The sequence below is a fragment of the Sus scrofa genome, chromosome 6 (genome assembly GCF_054392235.1).
Source record: "Sus scrofa isolate SSC_HxYL_T2T_F1_AM1 chromosome 6, Sscrofa_HxYL_maternal_Yorkshire_Landrace_v2.0, whole genome shotgun sequence".
In the NCBI taxonomy this organism is placed as follows: domain Eukaryota; kingdom Metazoa; phylum Chordata; class Mammalia; order Artiodactyla; family Suidae; genus Sus; species Sus scrofa.
The window spans coordinates 102,846,202-102,870,357 of NC_139388.1; the positions used below are offsets into that span (position 1 = coordinate 102,846,202).

At 49.0% G+C, this 24,156-nt stretch overlaps 1 protein-coding gene across 3 annotated transcripts in view; it reads right to left on the bottom strand.

The window, feature by feature from the left end:
• The window catches only part of RAB31 (RAB31, member RAS oncogene family), a 106,850-nt gene extending 93,967 nt beyond the window's left edge, over positions 1-12,883 (bottom strand). For all 3 annotated transcript variants that reach the window (XR_014807576.1, XR_014807577.1, XM_021096057.2), the window contains exon 1: positions 12,731-12,883. Coding sequence is in view for 1 of the 3 variants with exons in the window: in XM_021096057.2 (XP_020951716.1) it covers positions 12,731-12,769 (39 nt within the window). In the remaining 2 variants the exon portion in view is untranslated. The remainder of the gene's footprint in view (positions 1-12,730) is intronic.
• Positions 12,884-24,156: the final 11,273 nt, after the last annotated feature.

The following is a 24,156-nucleotide window of genomic DNA, read 5'->3' on the forward strand; positions in this document are numbered from 1 at the left end:
GCTGGGCGGAGGGCCAGAGGAAAACAAGCTGAAGAAGATCGAGGCTGCATGTGGCCTGGGCTGACACCAGGGCATCAAGTAAGGCTTCGACCCACTGAGCCCTCAGCCCCGAAGAACACCCATGGGAGGTGAGTCTGCTTCTTCCCTCATGGGGTTTCCAGGAAACCAGAGAGCTGGGGTCACCATCGAAATCACACCTCAACATCAGGCTGGACAGGTAACTCTGCCAGGCCCAGCCCCCAAGGCCACCTGCTCCTGGCCACCTGCATCCCAGGGCCATCCTAGCTCCTGGGCAAAGACCAGGGCACTGGCCGGTAATTCAGCTGCCAAAGCGATCTTTTTCACTTTTGTTCAGAAGGCACACTCTGCTTCCCTCTGAAATTAATTACACTCTGAAATAAAGAGTTTCCTAATACTTAACCCCATTCCTTTTGTCTAATTTTGTGGCTTACACAACTCAGACCAGGCATGGCGCCCAACTCCAGGCAAAACTCAGTTTCATTCGAAGTGAGAAGTGGCTTCTCCCTCTGGCACATTACAGGTGCTCTGGGAATCGGTCCCTACTGGAAACCGAGCCAAGAAATTCCTCCATCCCAGGATCTTTGAAGATTATGGGCCACAAAAGCAATACGGCCCAGCCCGGGTGAGTTCTGTCCGTCAGAGAGCAACAAGCCCATTTCACATCTGTGAAATTTCACCAATCACATGCATGGATTCACATGTGGGAAGGCGGGGAGGAGAGGCTGCAGCAGACGAGCGGGGATGCAGTGACTGAGGGCACGGAGATGCAGCCACGGAGCAAGAACAGAAGCTGTGAACCCAGAGGCAGCAGCCCACAGTGCCAGGAGCTCTGTCTACCACCCTTTGGGCGGCTCCTGGAAGTGGTGAAGGCCCAGGAAAATGAGAGGGGGCTTGGGGTTCAGGCTGGGGCTCTAGGCAGAGAGAAGGAATCAGAATTCTAGGCTGAGGAACGAATGAATCGGGATGAAGGAGAAATGGTGCCTCTGGATTCACAATAATACTGAAGTGTTGTCCTCCTGGAGGTGGGCTCTACCCCCTCTGACTGGCAACAAGCAAAGCGTGGGGCCAGTTTCACTGACTGGAGTGTGTGCCCTCCAGCCCATCACTACAGGCAACAGAGAGGTCCTATCGTGAAGAAGGGCTCCAGCCCTGCTCGCTATCTGGCAGGGATGAAAAACCTAGGATATGGGGTCATTTTATACGGACTGTGTTACACAATAAGCTCAATTTATCCCTGACTTTTAGACTCACAATGCCCACTGACCTCGCAATTGCTGGGTGACCTCCAATGGAAGTAATCCCACGCACACTGAAGGCGAAACAAATAAAGATTTACAGCACAGAAAATACTCAAGTGCTACAGATGGTGGAAACTGTAACTCATCATTTTGCTTGTTTATTTTTCTAAAACTGGTCCAAACACAGAAGCCATTGCACTTCAAAGCCAGGTACCACCCAGCTAAGGCTCAGCTCAAGGCGTCACTCTTTCCCTTTAGCTACTACCCCCAAATTTTTCACTCACAAAAACTTCTTCCAACAACCACTAAATGAATTCAATATATGCAATGTTCCAGATTGTCATTCTCCGTAAGATGAACATTGTCACAGATGAACAAAACTCAAAACACACTCAACAGCTAGTAAAACTCATGCACGTGGGTAGTGACTCCATAAACATTTGTTGCATAGGGAAACCAATGAACTAGATCTGACTTGCAGCCCTGGGTATCCAAGGCACCCTGCACCATTCCTCAAATTTACACAATTTCTAAATTTTCCTGAATCTGACTTTGATTCAGAAACCAACCGAAGTATATAGTAAATCAAAAGCTATCACTTAGCACCTAGGCTTTGCCAGATCCCACAGCTAAGCAGATTAAAGAAAATGTCGAAACTGGAGCTCCTCCGGTGGAACAAATCTATTTAAACTCACCCAAGCCTTGAGACTCTCAGGGTGTAAAGTGGTTGGGGCAGAGGGGAGACGGCCAGGCAGAGCTAGAGGGGTGGTCTATGCAAACTGCCAGCGTTTTACAAAGGAGGAAAAAGAGTTATGTGATTTGCTAGGGGGATGGAGTAAATGGCAAAGCCAGAACAAGCACCCAGTCTGCTAGCCTGATGCGGCCCCACTGCCCACTGTGCTCTGCTAGCAGGACGGCTGTCCAGATGGCTCAACTGCAGACCTAGAAACGCCAAACACCTGTGGGCCTCACCATTCAGGGTTTGCAAACTGACACTTCCTGAACCCGATGACACCGCTGCTCATGTATCTCCCAGGGGAGTCACGAAAGAAAAGGCCTGGGAATCGCAGCTTCCGGACACCAGGTGGAAAATGGGCAGCAGATAAAGCCAAGCTCAAGGCCACTGCAAACACACGGCCCTGTAACATCAGGGGATGTGCTGGACCCTAAAAGCCCATCTCACACCAAAACCAGAAGCACAGGGCCACCACACAGGGCTGTCCCAGGACTAAATGAGACAAGTACAGACCACACGCTGCCCCTGAGAGGCTCAAAGCTTCCACAGGCGCAGGGCCAGCTTTCGTGGTCAGAACTGAGCTTCTCAGCCTCCTTTAAAGAGAAAAGCAACCCCACAGCCCCAGTGTAGACATTGCATACTAAGAGTATACACTGCGTACAAAGAGTAAAAGCACACACCAACTGTGTTTGCTATGCTAAAGTATGGAAAAGATAAATGTACTCATTAAATGCAAATCAAACTATCAAACAAGGTCCACTCAAATGACCTTTAGTCTAACATGATGGATGGTGCTGCTCCCTGAAGGGAACTGGCTCAGGGCGGTGGTAGGGTCCAGGGTCAGTGTGCTCTGTCACCCTGTACCTGGCATGGTTTAATTCCCTCAAATTCCACACACCATCTGCCAACAAAGTTTGTTGGTTCTACATTCACAGTAGCCCAAACGAACCCTGCTTGTGACCCAGGCTGCTGCCTGCCATGGGCTCTGCTGTGCTGCCTTTCGTGGTCCACCCTCCACGCGGCTGCAAGGAATCCTCGTGGCGGTGAGTCAGATCAACATCACTGCTCTGCACCAACACCTCCCACGGCCCCCACTGGATTTCCAGGAGACTCCACTGATCAGGACCCCAAACTTGCTTCTGCTCACTTCCCAGCAGTCACTCTGATCCAGCTGCATGGGCCTGCCTGCTGCTCCTCCAAGTCACCTGCCCCCCAACCCCTCACCCTAGGGGGGTCCCCTCTACCAGGAGGGCCCAGATGGCTCAATAACATTGTCCCTGCATTTACTCAAAGGCCTTCTTGTCGAGGACTTTCTCAAGCCCCTACTTAGCACCACAGCCTCCCAAACAGTCCAATCAGGGCCTCCTGGCCTTCTCTCCATCTGTCACATGAGGCATCCAGTGCCCTAGGGTATGGTCACTCCCACTGGGATGTGGGCTCTGGCCATCAGGAACTGTGTGTCCACCTTGCTGCCTACTATGTGCCCAGCCCTGGGGCAGACCCGTCAATATCTGGGGCACATGCTCAGAACCACTGGGTCATCACATGGCCCCAGCCCAACATCTGGGCTGATTCTGACTGGGTCCTCCTCTCCTTGGCCAATTTTTTGTTTTGGATTTTTTTTTTTTTTTTTTTTGGCCGCGCCCATATTTCCAGAAGTTCCTGGGTGGGGGCTCGAATTCACACCACAGCGGTGATCGGCGGCATGGCAAAGACAACACCAGATCCTTAACCCCCGTACCACCTGGGAACTCCATCTCCTTCAACAGCCGGTTTTAATGGGCATCAAAGTCACTATTACAGAAGGCTCACCTGGAAGATCTGGGGGTAATGTTATTTACCTTTCACAGAACAGCATAGAAATGAACAGGCACAGGAAACCTGCAGAGCCCACCCTGACAAGGCCACTCACCACACTCCAAAGCTCCTGAGACTGAACAGGAGCCCGAGCAACGATTCAAATCTACTTTCCAATTTTACTGTTGGTGTGCTAGTTATTTCCAGGAACAACCAAAAGGATCTCAACCCATCAAACGTCTCCTTGGGCCCTGCAGTAAATTTTTATAGGTTTTAGCTAATTATGTTAGTAACACATGCTCCCTAAATAAACCAATGCACAGAAGCAAAAGAGAAAGGATAGGTTATTTTTGAGCACCAATCAGCCTCTGGCCCACCTGAGCTCTTTCTGGACACTCTCTGTTCTGCACCACAAGCACTCACAGGTCCTCCCTGGCTATGCCCACGCCCCACCCCCTTACCTGGCAATTGAGCATCATGCGACACCCACAGCCCTCTGGTGCTGCTATTTCACCTCCAGCTTTCTGCTCTATCTGCTGGGCTGGAAACCCAAGGACAGAGCCCCCTCTCTGCTGTGGGACATCGTTACCCCTGCCTGTAGGACAGCTTGGCACATGCCTGGTAAGTGTCTGTTCATCCCCACGGCATAGGACCCACTACATAAATCCTCATTTACTTTATACAGATCCCCTTTTGTTGTGTTTTAAACTAAAACAAAAAGCCTGGGGAACTGCCTGTGTCATCCCCTCAAAAAGCCTGGCCAGGTTTTCTGGTTGACACTGGCAGCCAGAGGAAAGGTCACTGCACTGGGGCTCAGCACACTCCCCGCTCAGTGGGGAAGGGGGGGGGGGGAAGCAGAGTTGGAAACATTTTCCTCTAAGAGCCAAGCCCTGGATGCCTCTTTAAAGGACAGGCTGATGATTCATTGATGAGAAGTGGAGAGAAAAAGGAAGCAAAATGATGGAAGAATGTGGGGGCTGAAAAGAGAGACAGCAGGACAAATATGAAGCAGGACAGTGGGCTGGACTGTGGACCGTCAAAGAGAGAAGCAGTCATCTGAATAGAAAACAAAAGGCAGGAAAGACCTTCAGGAGGTGAGCCGGGAGCTGAGGAGGGCAGAAGAGAAGATGTCACAGCTGCAGGGTTTTGAACTCACCACTCAGCAGAGGAAACAAAACTTGGGCAAGTTAGCACAGGTACAGGTCACAATGAAGACATGAGGTAAAGGCATCGTCCTGTATCCCTTGTCTTTGCCGTAGCAAACGCCACCCAACACTTGCCATTTCACTACTAAGGCTTTCCCCAACCTCATCACTCGATTCAAATGTTAACTAAAACGAGCACAGATAATGAGAAAAATAGTTTTTCAGAAGTTTGTTATGAAAAGTTTAGAAAATATCTTCGCTCCTAAAATGAACGATGTCTTTGAAAGATGTAATATTGATGCCATGAGATGTTCTTTTATTTAAAAATAAAAGATTTTCTTAATTAAGCCTGCTATAAATGTAAATGCCCTAGCCAATCATTTCATCAGAGAGGGAGGGAGAGAGTGAGAGTGGGAGGAGGGAGGCAAGTTTTATGTGATACCCAGTGTTCATGTGTGTGGCATGCCCATGACTGCCATTCTGTGTGTATCTGTGTGTGTTTCTCTCCCCCCCCCTCACACACACACACACACACACATCCTTCCCCCTCACCCCCTCCATCCCTCCTTTTCTCCCCTCTCCCTTCCTGGACAACGTGGATAGAGGCACTTTTTAGGACAATGCATTTATTTGCAGGTCCTGCAACAACATTGACTCCATGAGTGCAGAAAGGAAGTAATTCTGGAGATTTCAGGCATCTTTTTTTTTTTTCTTTTTTTTGGCCATGCCCTCCCGGGATCAAACCCATACCACAGCAGTGACAACACCGGATCCTTAGCCCGCTGCGCCACCTTGGAATTTCCACGTATGTTTTTCTTCTAGAAACACAAATACTGTTGCCACAAAGGGACCCAAAGCCCTCGAGGATCTGCCTTCCAAAGAGAGAAGAGGAGGGAAATGACCTCCCCTAGGTTCTGCTTCTCTCCCCTGGTGCCCAGTTTTCTGATAACCCAAGTCATCTAGGCATCTTTGGAGAAATCGAAAATTGCCCAGACCACAATCTGGGTTAAATCCCAGCAAGCAGAAGGCACAGTCATGACCTCCAGAGACTTCGGGGCATTGGGAGCAAGGAAACAGATCAGAAAAAGACTTCTCAAAACAGAAGCCTCTGCAGCGAGAAACCCACTCAGGACCCCATTTGTTAAATCCTTCTTTTCTTTTCCTTATTTCTGCTGACAAACAGCTCTGGCCCCTTGGGACACCTGTGACTCTCAACAGCTCTAGCAATTAGATGGAAAACATAAAATCACATGGCCTGTTAGGTGGTGGTCAGTGCTTGATGGAAAAAGACAGGACACAGCCCAGTGAGGGGGCTGGAGCCAGGGGTGGGGAGCGGGTAGAAGGTGGGTGGGCTCAGCCCCTGGCTCACCCAGAGTGGATTTCCGTTCTGCATCTTCAGCCCTTGCTAAAGTGTCAGATCCACCATGTCAAAGCCATGTGTTGTGTAGAAACACAGCCCTGCCAGCACACATAGAGGCCAGGAGGATTTACTGAATGAGTGCCACAGAGGGAAATGGGAAGGAATATTTCCATATAATACATGATGTCTTCCCACCACTTAGCCCAGAAGAAGCAACGAGGAAGTAAACAGACAAACCGAGATCTGGAACTTTCTACAACACAACTGGCCTGGATTCTTCAAAAATGCCAATGTCATGGTAGGAGAAAAAGGGAGCAACTGTTTTAGATGAGAGACGTGAGGAGCAAATGGAATACACGATCCACGACTGCCTCCTGGGTGTGAACTACACACCTGAACTCATGTGGGGTTTGCTGCTGGGGTGAGTGTGCAGGAAGGAGAATGGCCTGTCCCGGAAAAGCTACACACTGAAGTCAGAAGTGAGTGTCATCATGTCTGCAATACTTTCAGATGGTTCAGAGGAAAATCCAGCATGATTTGTGTATGTCTGAGACAGGAAAACTCAGAAAAGCAAGAAAGGCAAAAAGTTTTCCCTCCCAGCTCCAGGTGAGAAGGCCATGCACATTCATTCTACCACTCTTCAGGCTGTCTTGCAAGTTTCATATTTTTCAAAATAAAACAGGAAAGGGGAGTTAAAACAGAAGACCCCCTGGGAGTTCCCCGTAGGCCCCGTGGTTAAGGATTTGGCCTTGTTACTGCTGTGGTGAGGGTTCGATCCCTGATCCGGGATCTTCTGCATGCCCCAGGTGTAGCCAAAAGAAAAAAGAAGAAAAGACCCCTCCCCCTTGGCCCCCTGCTAGAGAAGGTTGGGTGAATGCAAGACACATCAACCTGGGAATGGAAGGCTGTTCTCCTTGTCCTCCCACACCCCTCCAACCACCTCAGCCTTCCAGAAGATACCATGAGATCCAGAACCTGCTTTTTTCCTGTCAAAGCTCCACTTGTCCTTTGTGGTCCTGTGCACATCCTTCCCAGGCTGAGAGACCTTCCAGAGAGCTCAGTGCCCAGCCCCCACTGTGCTCACCTGCTTGGCTCCCACGGCACCATGTGACACCTCTGGCATCCACCCATCACCAAGGCCTGCATGCTGGCTGCTGTGCACATGCCTGTCTTCCCTGCGCCACCAGAAGCCTCTCCACACAAGCCAGGACCAGAACTCACCCTCCCTACTTCCTATCTCCAGCGGAGCTAACAAACACCTTGTCCATGACAGGTATGCAAAACAGACCTTGAGCAAAAACCTCCTATTCCCCCTTTCCCCCACGTCTGATATTTACTGTCCTCCTGCTCTAGTACTGCTGTCGCACATGGCTCCGGGCTGAGCTGTCACAGGAATACAAGGGATGTCATTTAGGTCATTGTGTCATTGTGTCTGCTTCCCAGGAAAGGCAGAGCGCATTCTGAGGGCAGGGGTCGTGGCCGTCCTGTCCACCTGTGGCCACTCATTGGTCCCATCAGAAAAGACAGGTTGCTCGACAATCAGTGAATGAGTGAAGGAAAGCCTATTCCCATTTCAAACACTCGTTACAAATTATTAAAACTAAGTCAAAAAGAAGTGTAATGTGTGCAGACACAGAAGCACTGAAATTAGTCTAACCTGCAAGACACCACCGAATTTGAAGGCCTTTTCTAATGCATGAGTTCAGAATCTTTCCATGTGCTGGCACCTTAAAATGTAGTTTTCTATTTTCCAACGTCTATAGCAGCATTGGAGCAGATCTGAGGGATACAACACGCTCACTAAAACAGGGACACTGGGCAGGCGTGGGGGTGGGGGCCACAGGCTGAGGGCTACAGAGAGGGGTGGGGAGGGACCAGGTCAGCGTGAAGATGCTCCACAAGGACTCTGGTGTACCCACCTGGGCCACGCTGGGTAGAGGGCAGGATGCAGCCTTGCCGACCCTGAGCAGGAGAGGAGTAAGGGCCTGATGGCACTGCTGGGCGACATCCCCCTGTATCGTGTATATTTATCCTCATCCCACAGTCACCAATGCCGAACCACACCTTCCATCGGGTTCAGTTTAACAGAGGAATCAGACACAAAACATGTTCCTAGACTACACCCCCCCCAAATACCCCCAATTTCCAAAAGAAATGCCAGTTTCTGGGAAAGAAAAAAAAAGTATGGCAATAGGAGTTCTCATCATGGCTCAGAGGCAATGAACCCGACTAGGATCCATGAGGGCAAGGAATCGATCCCTGGCCTCGCTCAGTGGGTTAAGGATCCGACATTGCCGTGAGCTGTGGTGTAGGTCACAGATGTGGCTCGGATCCTGCGTTGCTGTGGCTGTGGCATAGGCTGGCAGCTGAAGCTCCAGTTTGACCCCTAGCCTTCCATATGCCTCAGGTGTGGCCCTAAAAAGCAAAAAAAAAAAAAAAAAAAAATTAACAGATCTCAGGCTTGGATGGTAATGCCACGGATGCCCCTGGTCTGCTCCTTCCCATCCTATGTACGGGTTCCTTCCACGAGGATACAACAGATCACCTAACGTACTGAACACCTTCAGTAACTCACCTGCATCCCCACTCAGAGCAGGGTCTGCAGCTCGGACTGGTCTGCCTTACTGTGAGCAGTCTGTGGGTCCTGGCGCCCCTTCTGGGAAGGCCCTATACACTGCTGAAGTCCCCACTGCCTAGATGTCGCAGAGAATCCCAGGTACCCTGATGAACAGCCGTGCAGATTCTAATAGAGGCCAGGAGCCTCCCCAAACCCCTGACAGTGTCATGCCACTCAGCTGCTGAGGAAGTTGCAGAAATCTCTAAACTGTCGTCAAGACAACCAAACTCCAAATAGAAATCTCTTTGGGATTCCATCCGGAAGCAGTTTTAAAAACTGTACACACCCAGAGGAAATAATTAAAGAGAGATCCTCTTCTCTCTCCCTCCTTCCCCTCCCCCTTCCCTCCCCCTTCCTCTTTCCCTTCTCTCCCTTCCCCCCTCCCCCCTCCCTCTCCCTTCCCCTCTTCTTTCTCCTGCTTTTTGCCACGTGGTGATGTGTGTTAAAAATGCATACTGGGAAGCTTTCCACCTTTGGGGTTGGAACAGCTGCTGCTTCAATATTGTTTTTGTTAGTTTTTTTTTTTTTTTAACATACTTTGCTGTTTTTAATGGAGTTGTTTTTTAAGCTACATGTTTCATAATACTAGCTGAGATTTACAAAGAAGGACGACTGTTAGTTACTTAATTGGCCAGAATGAAACTCGTGGGTCCTCCGTGTCCAATGCGAACCCCTGTCAACACCCTCCTGTCCGGCTCACTTCCACCACAGCCCAGCTTATCCCAGGAAAGGGCTTCATAAAGGCTTGGGAGAAACACAACAAAGTCCACCCTTGACAACAATAAGAACCAAGAATTTCTAACAGGTACCATAAATAAACCCAATGCTCTTGAGTCCTTGGCTTCTCCAAGAGCACAAAGCATTCAGGGAATGTTCCACAGATGGAGGTCAGTTCCATCTGGGAGTGCTCACCAAAGAAATAAGATTAGACACACCAAACATCAGGATTCTGGAAGACACAGGTACACACCACCTGCTACAAATGACCCTCCAGTCAGGAACCTCCACCCCCGCGGGGAGAAGCTAAGAGGGGCAAAAGTCTGCACTGCCCTTGCTGAAACCAATCATGCCCCTTAAATGGGGAAGCATGGCCCCAGGTAATCAGGGACAGGGACCTTCAACCAGGCACAGAGGGACCAAGCCCTCAGACTCTGAAGTGAGCAAGACTTCAGCTAAATGGTCCCATTCCCATCCCCTTCTCAAGGCAGCCCAACAGAAAGTGATTCTAGCAGCAGGCATGGCTGCTAAGGGCTGGGTCATACTGCAATCTGAGGGGGCTAAAAACAGGAAGCTGAGGGCTGGCTGTGTGTAAGATTTCATCCAGAAAAGACAGGCCTCTCTTACAAAGAACAAAGCAGCTGGGGCTCCTGCTAAAATCTGGGAGGACTCAGCTTGGTGCTAACTCCCTCTTCCAGCCCATTCCCAGGGCTCTCTCCAGTCAAGAGAGCAGACTCAGCAGTTACATGTCTTTGGTCTCACCCAGATGCTGTGTCACCTGGAGAAGCACCTTGTTTAGAAGAGCAGCTGCAAACAGAGCTTGTCACACATATCACCCAGGACAGGACCAGCCAAACCCGGGGGACTGAAGAAATATTACACAGTGTGATAATAAGGTCATTGGCCCTTTCAAATATTCCACATAAGGTGTCTTCTGACCTAAACAAGACTAAATCCTAGAGCCACTCTCAAAAAAAAGGAGGAGGGGGCATGGATAGGGTGTGATAGGATTGAAGCTTTCAAGGTCTCCCCATCTGCCCAGAAAACTTCTTGCTCTGCTTTGGGACTGTTCATCCCTTCCAGGCTCAACCTCCTACCAGCTAAGCCACTGCAAAGGACCAGCAGACAAGGAGAGGCATTGTCTCCAGGAAATCACTAAATGCAACTGTTCCATTCTTAGAGATAAGAGAAGAAAAGTTAAAGGGATCTCCTCTAGCTTTCTCATCTCCCAAGCTTGCTGTCATCCTGGAATCACAGGATAGCAGGAAATGGCACCGTGTGTCTTAGAAGACCATCTGGTATTGTCCTCTAACTTAAAGGGAAGATGTTATTATGTCCATTTTACAGATGAGGCAACTGAGGTACTTGTCCGATACTGCACAGCCAGTGAATGGGGGAGAAGGAGAACCCAGGCTTTCTACCTGATCTGCTCCTTGTAGAAGGAAACACTCATCCTTGAAAAAAGGAAACAGTAGCAAAATTGAAAATAATTCATGGGATGGAGCAGGGCCTGTGCCACCAGTAGATGACTAAGGAGAGAGCATGGAGGAAAAAAGGAAAATCATTTCCAATTTCATTTATTCCCAAGGCCAATCCTGACCCACACAAACACACGTCAGAGTTGCCCCTTGGTTCCCTGGGACCAGACCTTCCTTCTGCATCTTTGACCAGCTTCCTTGAGGCTGAAATGACTCCTTGAAAGGAAAATATGGGATTCCTGGATTTATGTCTGGACTAGGTTAGAGAGCCTGGCAGACCTACTCCTGCAATGCTGCTAAAGGTCAACCGAGGAAGATGAGAACAGCATCCCAGTCAGATCCAGGTGGTGGGGCTGTGCAAGCAGGGGGTGCGGAATGCTGAGAGGCTTGTGCTGGGTCACAGGGAAGGAAGGGCCTTTGCTTGATCCCCTGGAATTCCAGGCAAACAGGACAGCCAGAGGACACCAGAGTTCTAGCAAAGGCCAGTGAGGGGAGACAGCCAAGAGCAGTGTCCTGCCCTAGGTTCCAGAAGAGCCTAGAGGGTATCCAGACAGCCCCAGGGCCTGGGACAATTCCATCCTAACCTAGAACCATTTCTTCTTTATCTGCTTCTGGACGTCTTCCTTGACAGACCAGTGAGCACCGCTTTGAGAAAAACAGAACGGGTCCAACCTTTGCTGCTTTTTTTGGAAATGGTTTACTTGAGAGACCAGATTTGCCAAGGGCTGAACACTAGGCATCAATGCCAAAAACTGCTGAAAACAGGGCTTAAAACCAGCTCCTTCCAAAGAAGTAATCCTGTAATTTGATGTGGGCACCCAAAAGGAAGTGCCCCTCAACACCATCTGAATCCCCCAAGGGGCTGCCCTGTGCCATCTGACAGCTCCTCATCCCTTGGGTGTTTGTTTCTGTCTTTGTTTCTGGCTTCCTCCACGTTTCTTCAGGCTCAGAGTGACCCACTTTGGGAGGGACGTGGGGTCAGAGGAGGACTTTCTCATCCTGCCTTTACCCTTAGCTCGAAAGTTTTCTAGGCGCGCGTTTTCTACGGTACGTTCTCTCTTCACCTTCCCGCCACCGGGTCATCCCCTCGCGTTTTCTCACCCTGAGCTGAGCTTTCAAAAAAAAAAAAAAAAAAAAAAAAAGTAAATAAACCAATTGCCCACGGGACGCAAAAGGACTCGGCACCTTAGCTAACTTAAAGTTTCCGCAGGAAGGAAATTATTAAAGGCGAAGGAGAAAGCTCCCGGAGGCGGGGGCCGCGGCTCCAGTCCGGCGGAGGGGTCCCGGGCTCCCGGCCCAGCCCGAGATTGGCGAGGCCCGAGCGGCCCCCGGAGCGCGGGCCAGCGGCGGTGGACCGAATAGAGAAAGCTCCCGAGTAGGCTCGGACCCTAATCCAGCAGAGCCGGGACTGGGAGCGGGCCCCGGGAAAGAGGGGCGCGCGGACCAGGGGGTGCCTGCGACACTGGGGGCGCACGGACCAGGGAGCGCAGGGGAAGGTGGGGACAAAGGGGGAGCAGGAGACAAGGGGGAGCAGGGACCAGCAGGGCGCGGAGACGACGGGGCGCGGGGAGGAGGGGGACGCACGGACCAGGGTCCCCAGCGGCGGCGGCGTAGGACTCACCCCGAGGAGACACACTTTGAGCTCCCGGATGGCCATCATGAGCTCTGGGCCGGGCCGGGCAGGAGCTCAGCATCGTCCGGGGCCGCGCCGCGCCCCGCCAGCCGGCGTCCTCCGGTCCCCGCCTTCCCCCCTGCGCAGCCCGCGGGCGGATCCGCCGCTGCTATTTCTGGGCTGCCGGGCGCGCCGCGGTGGGTCACGTGGCCGCCGCCGGCTCCTCCCGGGGCTGCGAGGCTAACCTCGCCGGCTGGCTCCCAGGAACGCCCCCGACGGCGTCAGCCCCTAGGGCCGCCTCCGGGACGGGGCCTCCTCCCCTCAACCAGCCCGGCCTCGGAGCCCGCTCTGCAGAGCCTATGGGGCCGAAGGAGGACCCGTCAGTTCCCCTGGGGACTGGCCCCCACGACTGGCGGCGTCACCGGAGATGCTGTGCGCCGTGGTCATCTACAGGGAGCACTTGGAAGGCTGTGTGCACCCCCGTCATTAGATGGCACTTGACAGAAGTTGTGAGGATGGGAAGGAGGATCTGAGGGTCTGACCCTGCAGCCCATCCCCTAATACTATGAGGGTGGGCAGGCTTCAGTTCACCCCCATACAGCTCGTCACTCTCAGCCCAGAGCTCGGTCTCCTATATGTAATGGAAAATGGGTCTAGAAGCGATGGCCTTGTGTCTCCCTCCAAAACAGGCGTGTCGGCATCTGAAAAGGGAAACATTCTAGTGAGGAAGCTGCCTTGCCCAGGGCAGAAAATGCTACAACTTGTCTGGACAGACGCCTGGCCCTCAGAATACCAGCTAGAAATAGGTAGCTGGCGGCCAGCGTTCTGCATCCTTCCTTGACTGGGAAACAAAGAGGCTCAGGCTTGAGACTGTCAAGAGGCCTCTGGGAACTGCCCTCTCTTCTCCACAGTGGGGCAGGCACCTCATCCACCCAGGCCACCTCTTGTGTTGCTGCCATGGAAACGTCAGCTTTTTGGACATATGTACCTGAGTTATGCCTGGCATTTCAGTTTGGAAAGAACGTTGTTCTTTAAACTTCATCCCCTGACTGAACTCTCAGGGCTCTGTCCTAACGTGCCAATTTTGATCAAAGACATTTCTGTCCCCCCAGCAGACTACCCACCTTGATTTTTCTGGCTTTATTCCTCCTGAAGCCATGCTGAAGCTCCCCGGCACCCAGGTAGCCCCACACAATGGGTACCTCCTAAAAGGCTGGGGTCAAAATGCCGGGCCCCCCTCCTCCTCAAAAAACAAACAAACAAACAAACAAAAAAACCTGGAAAATGGCCATTAATCTCCCAGGGCAGTGGGGGCTTCTCCTGGCTTGAGCGGGCTGCGGAGGATTACACAAATTTGGACTAAATTGTTCAAAACGTAGCTGGACGGACATGCATGCAGGTCCTGTGCAACATGGAGATGCTTGTATTGGTACCTGTCTTTTATTTAGTATCAACAGCAAGGCTGGTCTTCTGTGTGGGAAGGAGGAAAAGAGGCCTCTCCAGAATCTCCCAGCCTGGTCACAGGACCTCACTGTCCCCAGGTCTGCTAAGCAGGGTTACACCCACACAGCTGCAGAGATACGTGGTGGTAAAGCAGCCCTGGCAAGGCCTCCAGTAGCCTTCCTGAGCACCTTGCCGTCCTGGACGGAACAGCATAAGTTCAGAGAAGTGCTTCCCTTTGGCCTTTCTTCTCACTTCCCAAAAGTCAGTCAAACTAGTTCTCACTTCCCAAAAGTTGGCCAAGCCAGAGTGGGAGGATTTTCCATTAAAACTGAGGTAGGTTCCTGAGGGCAGGATCACCTCCAGACAAAAGGGAGCTGGCAGAATTTCGCATCTTTTCCCTACCCTCTTCACTACTCTTCCCTCTCCTCTCTTCTCCACTAGCCTCGGTGAATCCAATGCTCACTCTCTGGTATCTGGGCTCTCCCCAGACAGACGCTTATGCAGGCCTCCTCCCCACCTCCACCCCCCAAGAATCACTGGTCTGTTTATTCTCCCCACACCCACCCCATTAAAATCACCCCACTTAGGTCTCATTCTGCAGGCCCAGCACTTACAAAGCGCCAGCCCTGGTGTGTCAAGTGGACCACCTCTGTAGGTTTATACCCCCTCATCAGCCAGGTCACTCTTGGGGACTTAAAAGCCTGGTCTCCAAGGTGATGCACAAAGCTCTCCCAGGACGGAGGGACACTGGCTGCTCTGAGACGTATTTGGGGTGTGTCATGGCCTGGGTGGGTCTCAGCTTGTTACAGGTATAGTGTTCCCTAGGAATGCTGTTATTACACTTCAGGATTACTATACGAAGGACCCATCCAGTCTGACTCCTCTGGAATTTTCTGCAAATCTAAAGGGGTTCTGATTTAAGCAGGGATAAAAATCCAGTGTACATAACTAAGAATATATCAAATTTTAAAAAATGAAACAGGCAAGTTTTTCTTATGAGAACCTGTAAAGCAAAAGGTCATTGCTCGAATTCAGATTTCTGCTTTTCTGTTGCTTTTAAGTCCTCAGTGGCATCTACAAGATGAAAACGAACTCTACAGCATGCACTGTGATACCTCCCAAACCCACCTCTTCTCTGCCTGGCTGATGGACCCCATCACCCTGCAAGGAGCTGCTCAGATCCCACCTCTGCTAGGTCTCCCCTGAGCTTGCATGTCCTCTGCTCACAGCTCTCCTGGCACTGATTCAGCAAGCCACCAACCCTCCTGTCTCCAACAAGGGTCCTCCTCCCAGGTGTTGGAGGCAGAGTCTGGTTAAGAAGTAAAGGAAAGAAAGCTTTACTCTGATCAGAAAACAGAGATGTGTGCACTCGCTCCAGAGCACATGTTCTCTGCAGACCAGGGGATGGGGCTGCTCTGCAGGGATCCATCAGGCAGGCGCAGGTGGGGCTCTCCAGCACGCAGGCGTGACTGTTGCTCATGCTCCACATCACAGTGCTGGGCAGTGCTACTCTGCACACGGCCCACCCGCCATCTTGCACTGAGGTGTGGTGGGCGGGGTTTCTGCACACGGCCCTCAGTGCACTATCAGCCGCCATTTTTGCACCAGGACCCTGGTCTGAAGAGCAGGTGCGAGGTCTCTGCTCGCGGTGCCATGTGAACCAGCAGAAGTAGACTCAGGGCAGAGGAAACAAGGTTAAACTTTAATGACCCAGATTCTGTTTTTATTCCCAGGGAATTGTTAATTACTTGTTAATTGGCCATTAAATCCCTTTTACAATAGGCCACATTGTAATTGATATGCAAATATGTGTCTGTGTCTGTGAGAGGAGCTCATAGGTGAAGCAAGGACCATCTGGGTGTCCTCAGAATTTTAAAATGATGAAAAGGGTTCTTTTTCAAAAAAAGAGAAAAGAAAGAAAGTAGGAGTTCCCATTGTGGCACAGCAGAAACAAATCCACCTAGGAACCATGAGGTTGCAGGCTCGATCCCTGGCCTTGCTCAGTGGGTTAAGGATCCGGCATTGCCGTGAGCTGTGGTGTAGGTTGCAGACGCGGCTCGGATCTGGCATGGCTGTGGCTGTGGTGTAGGCTGGCAGCTGTAGCTCCGATTAGACCCCTAGCCCTGGAACCCCCATATGCTGCAGGTATAAAAAGACAAAAAAAAAAAAAAAAAAAGACAAAAAATAAAAAATAAAGAAAGCAGAGGAAAAGTGGTTAGAAATGGGTCTTTTTGATCTCAGTCTACCTAGAAGTTTCCAGCAGTGCCTGCGGCCTCTCATTCCAAGGAGACTTGCACTTTGTGGGTTGTGTAAGTGTGGGAGGCCACCGTCGTCATCGTCTTCAGGACAGGACAGGACCCATGGAACAGGGTGTGTGAGCTGGAATGCGCACGCTGGACTTCACCTCAGACCGCTGGGGGTGTGGCGGGGAGTGTTAGAGAAGAGTATTTAGCAAAATCTGCCAAGTGACTGGAAGAACCATCTGATTCTTTAAATCCACCAGAAGCCAATCAGCTGTAAAACTAATCATGTTTTTTTGATCCAGCTAATCTTCTTTTTGGACCATAACATAGAAGCAAACTCAGAAAAGTGAGCAACTAGAAAGCCTGCCTCTTTGTGCACAAACATGCTCATAAAGAGACAGATACATTAGAGAAATAGGAAGTCACCTTTGCTGAGACAGCGAGGTACAGCAGCATTTATTGTAGCATTGAAGAGCTAAAACAGCCGGTATCCCTTAACATTTGGGAATGATTAAGCAAACCGGTGTCTTTACCACGGCATATTTGATGGTGTATGGTGGTATAAATGTCACTTAGGTATTACATCAAGAGTGTCTATGAGGTAGATTTAGAGAGAGATGTCTAGTGAGTAAGTTTTGGTGAGTGTAACATGACACAGAATTGGGTTTGCATGTTGAACAGTTAAGCCGTACCAATTTGTTACAACTCCCCAGACTATTGGCTGATCTCAGCAGACCATGGTGAATCATCTGGTGGACTCAAGGGCCAGTCAAGGAAAAATAAGAATGTTTATGAACTTTGTTTTTTACTTATTATAGAACTTCATTGTCTGCAGTATCAATTAAATAGCATTTTAATATTTCTCATTTTCTAGGCAACTCTTTCCTTCCCCCTGCCCTCGCTTCCTTAAATCTCAGACACCTTGCAACTAACATCTGTTGCCTTCTCTTGTTTGTAACGCAGATCCTTTAAACGAATCTTGAGCCCACGGTGGAAGATAGTATAAGAAAAAGAATGTGTGTATATACACACACACACCACTGGGTCACTTTGCTGTACAGCAGAAATGGGCACAACGTTATAAATCGACTATAATTTTAAAAAAAGAGTAAGTGACCACTATTACACTCTGCTTTCCTTCCTAAGACACTGAATGCTGCAGAATCACTTTGTCACCTGCAAATACTCTAAATAAACTTTACTCTGTAACTTAAAAACAAATACAAACCTTGAGGAGCTGAATTCTGGACATAGCAGGTTAAGAGAATGACTTGAGAGGTTTAGGAAGGCAGAGGTGAATGGACCCCACAGTTCACCCACAGACCTGGAGAAAGGGAAAGCAGCCTGTAAGTTCAGAGGTGCTGGGGATGCCTGAGGACAGAAGGAGCCCCCCCTTGGGGAGAATTTGCCCAGAATGGGGCAGCCTGGTGGAGGGCGTGGTGCGTACGTGGACAGAGATCCCTTTGTGATGCCTGTCCCCTCTTGGCCACACTGGCTGTCCTCATCTTCATGTGGACAGGACAGGAACGTCTCCCAGAAGCTCAGGACAGCAGCTGGAGTCGGGATGGGGCAGAGGTGGGTGGAGACCGCCATCTGCATTCTTTCCATCACCTTCTGAATACACCTACTTGGAACAAGCAGGTGGCCCTGACTTAAAACAAGGGAGACCTCTGTTGGTCTCTCACAAAGGATTTGTGTCAGGTGGTCACTTTTCGATTTTCCAGGTACACCTTCCTGAGTCTCCACACTGGGCACCCTGCCAGCCTCCTGCCCATCAGCTTCTGCAGTCTCTGCAACCCTTGGTTGAGCTGAAAAGGTTGAGTTACAAGAAGATACAAGATATGTAATAACACCTCCCAACAAAATGTAAGTGAATGGATTCAGCTGGGAGATCACCTCCCTAAACCCATATGTTCCTTGTCAGTCCTGTTCATTTTCATTACTTGCTTCTAAACCAGGAGTGAAATTACCATTCTGATTCAAACCAGTCAACCCAGCCCAGCTCCATTTCTTAGGTTACCAACTGGTTGTTCTTTCTGGCCAGGATGGGAGTGTCACTGCAACAGCTTCAGATAACACTGTGGAGTGTAGGATGGTATTCTTTTTCTTTAAAAGAGGTTGTGTACTTTAATATTTGCTATCAAACTAAAAGACTGATTTTTAGGTGTTGGAAACGACTCCTATATCTTGGGGAATTTGTTTTTAATTGTTTATACACCCATACAGCTAATAGTAAATGCTGACTACATGCTGGCCCCCTAGGCCTGTGACCAGAGATGCAGAGGACACACTGGCACAGAGCTTGCAGTAGAAACAGGCAAATAAACAGGCAGCTACTGTGTGCTGGCAGATGGACGAGGCTTGGGATACTAGCTTCATTTTTCTTATTCCTCTAATTGAGAAAATGAGTATAGGAGTTTCCTGGTGGCTCAGCAGGTTAAGGATCTAGCATTATATCTTTAACCTGTTGAGCCACCAGGGAACTCCTATACTTGTTTTCTGCTATGGTTCAGGTCAGTGCTGTGGTGCAGGTTTGATCCCTGGCCCAGGAACTTCCTCATGCCAGGACACAGTCAAAAAAGAAAAAAAAAAAAAATGAGTATAACTTCCAGAGTCAGCAAACGTTGAATGGAATCCAAATCATCCCCCAAGTAATAGGGATGATGATCAAGCTAGTTAGAGCTTGAAGCTAGTCAAACAGGAGGTGAGTGAGTGTGTGTGTGTGTGTGTGTGTGTGAGAGAGAGAGACAGAGACATAGGCAAACAAAGATAGAGATCTTTGTTCGGTCTGAACTCCTAATACTGCCCCAGACAGGAAGAACCTAACACTAACTAACCCCTAGTTCCAAGGACCTCCCAGAAGATCCAAGTACCTAGTTTAATGATTAACTAAGTTACCTTAAGACTCCAATTTACATCAGAACTCTTGCAAGTTTTGTTTCAACCCTTATGGTTATTTTATTGACCTAATATTTTTTTCATTATGCATTGACTTGTCTGATTTACCCATGTGACAGAGCCTGCTATAAGTCATCTACAGTCCTGACCTTTGGGACTCCAAAATTGTCCGAGGGAGTAGATGAGAGAGTGAGGGTATCAGCACAACTGATAATCTCAGGGTGGTAGATGGAAAGAGCACATTGACATCAGACAGAGCGAAATGTTCAGTCTAGGCTCTTTTATCCCAGTTTGAGTGAGTTAAAGAAGTTCCTGAGTGTCTTTCAGTTTCCTACTCTGTCAAAGGTGGACATGAAAAGGCTGTTGCATTATTTGGGGAGAGAAATGAATTAGGGGTGTGTGTCTGTGTGTGTCTGTGTGCATATGTGACTAGGAAACCTAGATAACTAATCCTCCTGGTTGGCACAGACTGTCCAGGTCTGAACACAAAGTCCCGCATCCTGGAAACCCCTCAGTCCCGGGTAAACAGCACCAAGGGCCATGCTGTTCCTTTCCCCTAAGCCTGTTTCTGTGTTGCTACCATTCCTTAAAAAGGAAATATTAACTTCCAAACGTCCTCACTTCCTTCCTCAGTTTTCCAGCTCTGAGTATAGAAAAGCCTCTAGACTTCAGAAAACGGCACTACCTTACACCGAGCTGTTAACATCTAAATTCCCTATGATCACTCACCATCTTATGCTCAGTGCACCTTAAAGCCTTTAATATGCAAATTATAACTTCAGCTAAATGACAACTGTTTCATTGAATGACATGTCAGCTTTTAAAAAAGAAACAGGAAATAAAGATTGCTTAGTTTCCCATCCTTCTGGTGAGGCCTCTTCCTCTTTTTGGTGGCTCACAATTCACTCTAACTCCCCCCTCTCTCTCTCTTTCTCTTTCCTGATCCCTATCTGACCTCTTCCCACACATACACGTATCAAACGTTATATTCTACTGAACTGAAACTTCCTTCAGAACCAACACATCATACCTCTGGAAGAGGGGATTTTAAAGCAGAATCTTTTCTTGGGTAAATGTCCTGGGAAGTTGACCCTTTTTCAGACAATTATTCCCTTAGCCCCCATGTGGCTCCCTGAGTTCCAGGCTGTGGGCCCTGTCTTGGTTCTACTGTCAGTGGTTGTTCTAAAGTGGTACTGATACTGTCTGGTGGCATGCTTTGGGGGAGCACCCAGGATGAAGGGGCTCTGGCTCTTTGTCTCCTCAATGCAGAAAGGGAAATGCAGCTTTACGTCCAGAAATCACAAGGAAAAAGACTGATAGAAGTAAATGTTAACACCTACTTTACGGTGTTAATTATTTTTTGCTTTCTAGGGCTGGACCGGGGGCATAAAGAAGTTCCCAGGATAGGTGTCGAATCAGAGCTGCAGCTATAGGCCTATACCACAGCCATGGCAATGCCAGATCCGAGCCACATTTGCGACCTACACCACAGCTTGTGGCAACGCCAGATCCTTAACCCACTGAGTGAGGTCAGGGATCAAACCTGCATCCTCGTAGAGTTCCTAACCTGCTGACCACAATGGGAATTCTACTGGTGTTAATTTTTTTTTTTTTTTTTTTTTTTTTTGTCATTTTAGGGCTGAACCCAGGGCATATGGAAGTTCCCAGGCTAGGGGTTGAATCAGAGCTGCAGCTGCTGACTTACGTCACAGCTACAGCAACAGGGGGTCCAAGCTGTGTCTGTGGCCTACACTGCAGCTTGCGGCAGGACCTCCTTAATTTTTTTAATAAATGCTTTAACTGCAGTCTAGAAGAATGTTTGGCATAAATATGACTCAGTTAATGATCCTAATATAGGAAGGATTAATGTACTAAAAAAGGAAGGAAGGAATTAAGATTGTATTAGAAAAAATGAGTAGACATTCCAACCAAGACCAGCTACAATATAAGGATGTCCCCTCTCCTTTCCAACATCAAACCAGAAATCTTTGCTGACAAAATGATACAAGACAAGGAAATTTAAAAGTGTACAGATTGGAAAGGAAGACATAAACCTGTCTTTATTGGCAAATGAGACAACTGTCTACATAGAAAATCTGCAAGCTCAGTGGTTAAGGATCTAGTATTGCCCCAGGCTGTGGTGAAGGCCATAGATGTGGCTTGAATCCTGCGTTGCCGTGGCTGTGGCATAGGCCAGCAGGTGCAGCTCTGATTCAACCCCTACCCTGGGAACTGCCATACGGCACAGGTGCAGCACCCCTCCCCCCAAAAACGGCCTCAAGAAACAATCTTCCCCTTATCAAACTAGCAAAATCCTAAAACCCATAGCTCCATGGTGCTGTGAGTGGGGCAGAAGGAGCAGCATTCATTCATGCTGGCCAGACTAGATGGGTTTGACCTTTTGAGTAACACATTATTTATGTGTGTGTGTGTGTGTGTGTGTGTGTGTGTGTGTGTGTGTGTATGGCTTTACAGATGTTTATATATCCCCACAGCCATTCTGTCACGTGGGTTACTTCACTCATCTTCATGTACACATGAAACTTACAACATGGTATAAACCAGTGTTACCTTAATACAAAATAAATTGAAGAAATTATTCTCGATGTTTCTGTGAAGGTATTTTGGATGAGATGAACATTTAAATTAGTAGGCTTTGAGTAAAGCAGATTGCCCTCCCTAATATGGGTAGAACTCATCCATTCTGTTGAAGAGCTTAGTAGAGACTGATCTCAAGGAAGAGGAAACTACCAGCAGACAGCCTTCTGACCTGAACTATAACTCCACCCCGAGTCTCCAGCCTGCTGGCTGACCCTACACATTCCTTAAAATAAATCTCTCTACATTTATACATCCTATTGATTCTGTTTCTCTAGAGAGTTCTCACTAATACAGCACTCTACTGATTTTTTTTTCTTTGCCCTGAATCCACCACACCATGTTCATCCATTCTGGTCCTGAGCCTGTTTCCCCAAATATTAATCGGGTACCCACTGTGTGCCAGACATGAGGCCAAGAGCTAGAGATGCAGAGGTCAACAAGGAGGCCCTGGAATCAGGAGACCACAGTCTGAACTCTCCTCTGGCCTTGACCTTTTGAAGAAGCAGAGTGTTTCTGAAACAGAAAACACTGTGGCAGTTTCGGCCACATCGAGTTGCAAGAAGAGAACAATGACTTAATATTAACATTGGATTGACCCCTAGCCTGGGAACTTCCATATGTGTGGATGCAGCCCTAAAAAGCAAAAAAAGAAGAAAGAAGGAAAGAAGGAAAGAAAGAAAGGAAGAAAGAAAGAGAGAGAGAATATTAACATTGGAGATAGACCCAGGTCCAAAGCAGAAACACATGGCCTTAGGTTGAACACTTCTAGTGACCAAGAAGTATCAGAACTGGAGAGAAAAGGCTGATGAAGGAACAGAGATGAGTCAGAGTCAAACAGCCAGGCCTGAACGTGGGGTGTGGACCCCAGGAGGAGAAAGCCCTGCTCTAGGAGCCTTCATAGATGACACACCAGCCTGGAACCTGGTGCCGTACCAGCCTGACTCAAGGGCACCCTCCAGAGAAGTGAAACTAAAAAAGGCAAGACTTTCTCACCATCCAAGGGAATTGAGGGACAGGGCTGTGCACAGACCAGGCATAGCAAACAGTTATGTTCAGAAAATGGAAGTGAGAAACAGTATAAAATTCCGGGGTGTTAAGCCAGCCCCCACTGGTCATAATGACTCGACTACAATGTGCTTGCACCTTGGCTCCCTGGGTAGAGTACCGGGAGCACACAGTAGATGCTCAGTAAATACTTGCTGAGACAATGGATGAACGAGTGACATCCTGGGACAGGCTGACAGCTCCATGAAGAAAGGCTGGAGGTCAGGAGGAGGTCTCTGGAGGAAACACGGTGCTCTTGGGGGGCGGCAGACAGTCCCCACTTCTGCTCAGGATGGCTCACTCCCTCACTCAGTGCCCTCCTGAGTCTCAGGTTCGACACCCAGATCTGCCCAGTTCATGCTCACTCCCTCCCTAGTTATTCTTGGTGAAATTGTGCAGAAGTCAGCACCCTCTTCTTTCTTCTCTCTCTCTCTCTCTTTTTTTTTTTTGCCTTTTCTAGGGCCGCACCTGCAGCATATGGAGGTTCCCAGGCCAGGGGTCCAATTGGAGCTATAGCCGCCGGCCTATGCCAGAGCCACAGCAACGCAGGATCTGAGCCACGTCTGCGACCTACACCACAGCTCACGGCAACGCTGGAACCTTAACCCACTGAGCAAGGCCAGGGATCGAATCTGCAACCTTGTGGTTCCTAGTCGGATTCATTAACCACTGAGCCACGATGGGAACTCCTTCTCCTTTAAAATGTTTTAATTATACAAGTTAAATCCAGATATTATTGAAGAATTAAAAAACCCTAACAACAGGGGAAACCTAAGATTTTCATCATCTGATACACACACACATACTTGCATAGTCAGCCATGACTAGTCCTTTTTTTCTGTATGAGTTATATCCAGAAAAGTTTACAACCATTTGTACATACAGATTTGCATGTTTTATCTGTTGGACTTGTATCCAAAGTATTTGTTGTGATATAGCCTAATTTTGTAAGAATATCCTGCTGGTTGGGTTTTTTAAAGTCATAGTGAGAGTATACATAACATAAAATTTACCACCGGTGACGTCTAGTGCGTTCACACTGTTGTCACTGTCACCACTATTAGCTCCAGGGCATTTTCTCCTCAAAAGGAAACCTCGTTCCTCCTAAGCAGTCCTTTCCCACCTCCTCCTCCCCAGCCCCAAGTACCCACTAATCTCTCTGTCTCCATGGATTTGCTGACTCTGGATATCTCACATAAATGGAAT